The sequence below is a fragment of the Salvelinus sp. IW2-2015 genome, linkage group LG24 (assembly GCF_002910315.2).
Source record: "Salvelinus sp. IW2-2015 linkage group LG24, ASM291031v2, whole genome shotgun sequence".
In the NCBI taxonomy this organism is placed as follows: Eukaryota; Metazoa; Chordata; class Actinopteri; order Salmoniformes; family Salmonidae; genus Salvelinus; species Salvelinus sp. IW2-2015.
Genome location: NC_036864.1, coordinates 8,499,442 through 8,506,064, shown reverse-complemented (window position 1 = coordinate 8,506,064; position 6,623 = coordinate 8,499,442). Strand labels below are relative to the sequence as shown.

Below are 6,623 nucleotides of genomic sequence, written 5' to 3'. Positions count from 1 at the left end.
CCAGTCTAGAGGCTAAAGCGGTGTGTGTGGCGTGCGGTGTAACACAGCCTCCTGGTATCTGTTGGGCGTAGCCTCCTGTGTGATGGAATTGAGGTGGTGCCCAGCCCGTCTCTCCGCTGACCTCAGCCTCTCCTCCAGCCCTTGCCTCTCCTGCTCCGCCCGGCGCTGGCTCTTCCTGGCGTTCCGGAGGGAGCGCTTCACCTTCCGGACGCGCTCCTTCAGCTGCCTGTTCCTCCTCTCCAGCTGGCCCAGGCGCTCCTGCTGCTTCCTGCTCTTCTCCTCCTCCTCGAACAGAGCCCCCTGCACCGAGGAGCACAGGAGCTGGAGGAGGAGGGAGGGAGGAAGAGAAAGAGAGAGGTGAAGGAGAGCGAGAGAGAGAGAAATTAAATCAACATTGGATAGGAATATCTATTAGCAGAAGTGTCATTCACCTAATCATTTTAATGGGGTGCACTAACTGGTGAACTTTTTCATGTACAACTCGATGATACTTGTGTCCCGCCATTTTCAAAGGGCATGACACTCAATTTGTGAGATCAGTGTCTGAATATTTATTTGAGCATAGTGCAACAGGGAAGTTGACTTGAGGGTCTTCTGTAAACATGGGACAGAATACAGCATGCCAGTAAGTATGTTGTCGGTTGGCATCAGGAGGAGAGCGTGAGAGCCCCAGTAACATCATCTTCCCATCAATGTGTGTTCCTTTTGTTCGTTTAACTCCACCGCCTTAGTTACTTCTCCTTGGCTGGTGCTTTTCTTCTCCTGAGGGTTTCTGACAGAGCTGACGCTCTGTGTGTGTGTGTGCACGCGTGTGCGTGTTACATGCTCAGGGTTGATGAACACAGGGGTTGTGTGAGAGACCACAGGGAGTAGGGGCCCTGACTCTTTAAGGGCTCTAAGACCCACTTATCATGAGTTTGGGTGGAAGAAGCCCTGAGGTACAGTACTGTAGCTAGTCCAGCTAGTCCCGCCCCGTCCAGTGAGTCAAGGTGCAATGTAGCCTCTGTCGAATATAGTACCCCATCATCTCTCCCAGAGTTATGACGGTTCTGAGGGGCCACAATTTTCCAGCTCATTGGAGGGGGCGAGACCTCTCTGTGGGGTTTCCCCTCCTAATGCTACGTTAGGCTTCAGGTCGGCATTGCGGAGGGCCCCGGGCCCCTAATATATCCCCAGAGGGTTGTGTTGACATGTGTTTTTGTCCAATGACTAGCTCTCAAAACATTCTGCCCTAACAAGCATTCCATCTCTCTTTAAACAAAAGTGGTATCTGGGAGGAAAAACATGATAGTTCAAATAATTTAGCTCTATACTGTAACTCCTAAAGTCCAGTCCTGACTGTTAAATGTGCGGACAGTGTGCACTCCAAAACATGTTGGGTTGTTTGGATAACCCAACTGTTGGGTTGCAGGTATTGGGTCACTTAGTTTTTTTTAAAGAGCAAGGTTGGGTTGTTGATGTTGGGTTATTGAGATATGACCCACCGGGTCAGATCAGAACACTGGAGGCGTGGCTTAGTAGCGGCGTAGCTTTCAGGAAGTTGTTTTTGCCCACCTGTGAGGGTCAATGTAATTCCAGTTCATCTGTTGTATTGTCATCACATGTTAAGGTTGAATACTGACACTTTTGTAGCTTTAATTACGCTTACACAAGTGTGAGTTATATATTTGGATAGTTACCACTGTTACAATATGTAAATAATAATGTTTAATTGTATATTAGAATGTAATGTGCATAAATATTCAAGAAACATTGAAATGTGCAGTGTACAAACTTGATGAACCTGATGAACTGTAATGACATTTACTCACGGGTGGCCAAAAAATAACCTTGAAAGACACACCCCTAATAGGCCACACCTCCTGAAATTAACCTATGATTTACGTTTTAAGAAATTACCCAGCTGCTGGGTCAACCCAGCATAAAACTAAATAAAAACCCAACTGGTGGTTAAATTAACCCATGTTTGGGTAATCCAAACAACCCAACATGTTGGGATATTCACACCACCCAACTGGCTGGGTAAAGATAACCCAGCATATGTTCAATATTTACCCAGCGCTGGGTTACCAAATAACCCAAATTGATAGTTTACCTCAGAAAAACTAAACCACCCAATCAAAGTTCCCTCACATGTTTTGGGGCACTGAGCAAATTTTAGGTTTCGGAAACCTGAACGTTGTGAGAATTTTGTGCAACTTTCCGCCGCGCATCTACAGTGAACATTGAGGATATACCCTTACAGTTTTAAACAGTAGCCAACTAAACCAATGGAGCCAATCGCATAACATTTTCACACGGAAATAGCTTTTGATTTCTATGATATAGCCTACAGTATCCCAATATGTGGTGTTCAATGCAGGCCTACATTCAATTAAAAAACGTTTTTACATTATGAAGGGCTTGACATGAATTAATTATTTTTTACTTGGTCTCTAACTCAAAATTCAAAAAGGCACTCGCACATCTGAACTATCTTTGTTGCAGGTGCATGGTAACAGTTGAATAACATGAGAAAAAAGAAGAAACCCGCACACCGCTCTTGCTGGTATCACTGCTCGTTATTAAGCTTTATATATCGGACTCAGGGCATTCGTCAGAGCTTTGTGAGTGTTTTAAATGTACACCCTTATGTAGACATAGCTCCATCCACATCCGTTCAATGCATCGAATGGGGTTGGAGCCGAGGGAAAATCAACATGTTACCAAATATAACAATGTGCATTTCATAAGTATTCGAATAAAGTGTGTACATAAAACGTATTAAACACGTCTGTAAAACTACAATGAGGACATTAATGAGGACAAGTAAATGTTCATGTTTATTTTCCCTCGACTTTGACGAAGGACTTCAGGTCGATACGTAAAGCTTAATAAAGAGCAGTGATACTAGCAAGAGAAATGTGCGTTTTTTTTCTTTCTCTACTTGGTCTGTAACACCATGGGCTAAATATGTGGCTGTAAATTGCATTGTGTGCTACAAGAAACGTCTTTACAAAATAAAAGGCATTATTATTGCCATACAGAGAATTAGACAGTCGGCTAACCCTTTGCATATTGGCTTATTAGTATAGTCAAGCCTGTGTCAAAATGCAACACTGCCCCTTTAATTAAGACATGCTTTTCAAAGACAGTTTGAAATGTAGCCTACGCGTTTTGTGCTCTTGTAGGAAGCAGAACCTCCCAATTGCTCACCTATACTTTTCTATAACTGGGCTAATAACTCGCTAACTAGCAAAGAATATCAACAAATGTGAACACCGCGGCTCTGATCTGAACTGATCGCTCATGGGCTACCCCTGCCAGTGGAATTCTACTCCGTTGCGCTCTGGCTCTGCCTACAAGAAGATAAGACTCAATCTTGCAAAGTTAGATTTGTTTTGGTTTGTTGCATTGAAAATGGGCTGATATAATGTTGATTCGATCACAGAAAAAAACGTTGATCTATATAGTGCACACTAATGGGGTGATCCCAGGGAAGTTCAATCACTTGCTTTTCTGTGCAGCCTGGCAGTTCTTCTGTGTGGCAGTCCTGGAGAAGGTGCGCGGCCACGCACACGGCAGTTTAAATGGGACATTGCAACCAATCCAGGGACCTGGTAGTCTGCCTGAAACCAAACTCAGTGTCTTTCTGACTTCCGAGTCTGGAAAGCCTGTTTTGATGTTGTCGGCTTTGATGTTGTGTTTTTTGACTCATTGGTTCTCCTACTCAAGCACCAACAGGGACAGCGCGGCCCCCTTCCAATACAACTGTTGGATTTTCAAATCTAAACAACAAGAGGTCTCAACCCCCCAGGGGAAAAAACAATCCAAGCTCAACATTTTTTTGTGCTAATATTGCACCAACAAACGGACTCCTGTCCAGACCAGTGTGTCACGTCTCTCCCTCGCTGTGTACCACATTAGTCGCGGGCCAAGGACCTGGTACTTTGGGACATTATCCAAAGCTAACTCCCAACCATCCATCCATCTATCTATCTATACCCAGCACCACCTGTCAAAACATCCGGGTGTTACCTGCCTGCTGTGGAGGATCATCTGTGTAAACACCACTTAGAGAAAGAGGCACACAGAAAGACACGTACACCGAGAAACACACAAACCATTACCACACACAGCAGTCTACCCTCTGACCTGAACTGAGGTCCTCCTTCTTACAAACTCTGAGCAGCTGTAAAACCTTAATCTAAACACCGTCTGTGTGTATGAGTAATCCGACTGTGTGTGTGTGTTTGTGTGTGTGACTGAATGTGCAACAAGATCCCACTGTTTTACCAATTTGACTTCAGATTTTGACGTTTGTTCCCATTTCTCCTAACATAACATTTATGTATCCAAACGTCCTTAACGGTGGTTAAATTTGGGATAGGGTTACAGGTACAACAGAAACAATGACAGTTAAATTAAGCATTCATTCCAAACGGTTAGATTAAGGTTGGCACTGGGATTGAACACACGACCCTTGGAGCCAGAGCTCGCAGTTTACGCCCGTCCACAACGCCTGAGCAAATCACAAGCATACTTGATGGTAACGATGCCCCTAGTGGAAGGTTTTTAATCCCTTTCCTGGCTACCTGGACGGACGTCAAATTTCGCCTTGGATCTTGGTTGGTATGTATGCATGCAGGTCTGCTCGAGTTACAGTGTGGCAGCCATAGTATGGAGCATACACTGTCCTTCTGTTTGGCAGAGTACACACTGTGAATACTCCACTGAGTGCATGTTGGGGGGAAGGGGGTCTAATTTGAGATTCCATGCCCTAAGGAAGAAGGCTAGGGTGCATTAGATGACAAAGTATTTACCCTTGCTGTGACTGAATTCAACTAAATTAAACATTAAAAGGGGTTAGAAAGGGAGGGTTATTACACTATTGTTACTACAGTTCCTGACATTAGGTAGTGACTCAGAGCTGACTCACAGAACACACTGACTGTAATGAAGATGCTTAGAGGTGATCCGGCATTTAGGCTGGAGAAGCATTGAGGTACGGGGCATTTGTTCATATGAGAGACCCAGCTTTGTTCTCCATCTCCCTATAACTCCAGTCTCTTTATCTTCCCCTGCTCTCTTTTCTCTCTCTCCTATCTGTCTTTATCTTTTCGTCCTTCCCTCCCTCTCTCTTTCTCTCTCTTACTGGTCTCTATTTATCTGTCGTTTATCAACCCCTGCAGGCTTTTCTCTATAATAAAGGAGAGGAAGTCTTAAGAGAGAACGCTGAGTGAAGGAATTCTGAGGACAAAGTGTCCATGGATTCGTTTCGGCGCTCCGGAACTGCTCTGGAGTGCATAAGAAGGGGTTTAATCGAGTGCTAATTGGGGGTTTGGGTGTAAGTGGAGGCGCTCTCATCTTTCCTTCCCCTCCGGCAGGGCCAGCCTGCATGGGATGTCCATCTGGAACCTCAGCGTTCCCACAGGAAAACTACAGAGCAGACAGAGCTACTGTAGCCTCATCATCCTAGCCTCTCCCAGCCATTCCCTAACTAACCACCTCCATCTGCCCAACACATCACTGGAGAGAGCCTCAGTCACACGTTAAACACACACACAGGTGTAGAGGTTGTGTGTGTGTTGCGTTTACCCTCCACTACACCACTGCGTGTGTGTGTTTGGGTGTGTGTGAGCTGTGGTTCCATTGTACAGTTCCCACAGGGTTTGTAGTATCATTTTTAAGCCTGTTTTTCTCCTATTAACTTTGTCTATATTTCTATAGCGTAAACTCTGACAACACACACATCTGCTCCTCCACATGGACACACACCCCTCGTAAGGTTGCAACCCCTGCACCTGGGCTCACGCCACGCAGAGTGTCTTTAACCCTTAACCTCTAACCTCTCAACCTGTTAACCCATCAGAAACCCGACACCCGGTGTGTCACAAGTCTTCCGTCAACGTAGTACAGGCTCTCTGGGATAGAGACAGGAAGAGGAGAAGACCTGACCACTGTACCTCTGAGGTTTCACATGGCATCATCCCTCCTCTCCAGTCTCCCAGAGACCCCGTTCCATTTCAGTGTCTGCAGGTCTGAAAACAATGGGTACGTAGGTGTAAGCCATATATATGGTGCGGCAGGTAGCCTAGTGGTTAGAGCTTTGGGCCAGTAGTCTCTAACTGTGTATCTATAGCTAAGGAGACATGCCAATACACCTCACACAACAGAGTAGTGTCTGAGGATGATGGTGGCTCAGAGGTGACTGTCTGTGTCTGTGTGTTACTCTGTGAAGGTCAGTGAGATGATTGCTGCAGATGTACACACATCTGCTGTATCCAGGGGTAACAAGGTTGTAAAGCATAGAGTTTAATATGTTCCATGACTGGCCTTAGTTACAACCCTGCTCTGCAACACAACTGTATGTGTGTGTGTGTACGCGGTAGGTGTGTGTCAGGATGCATGCATGTGTGTACGTGTGGGTGTCTGTTGGCATTTTACAAGCAGGTAGCACTTCTATTTTCAGCTGTTCAGGCCCAGAGGACACTACCCTGCCTTCTCATCTCTCTTTTCCTGACCCTTTCTCTCCATATCTCTCTATTCATCTCCCTTCTTTATCTTTCATCTCTCTCTCTTTCACCCACTCCATTCATCTGCCCTTTTCTTAATTTTTCTTCCTTTCTCTGTCTTTCTCCCTC

The 6,623-nt window shown here is 45.4% G+C and overlaps 1 protein-coding gene across 1 annotated transcript in view; it reads right to left on the bottom strand.

The window, feature by feature from the left end:
- Positions 1-6: 6 nt before the first annotated feature.
- The window catches only part of LOC111951503 (coiled-coil domain-containing protein 3-like), a 9,328-nt gene continuing 2,711 nt past the window's right edge, over positions 7-6,623 (bottom strand). Inside the window, 1 exon segment of the mRNA XM_023969635.2 lies at positions 7-321. Coding sequence (XP_023825403.2) covers positions 13-321 — 309 coding nt within the window. The 3' untranslated portion in view covers positions 7-12.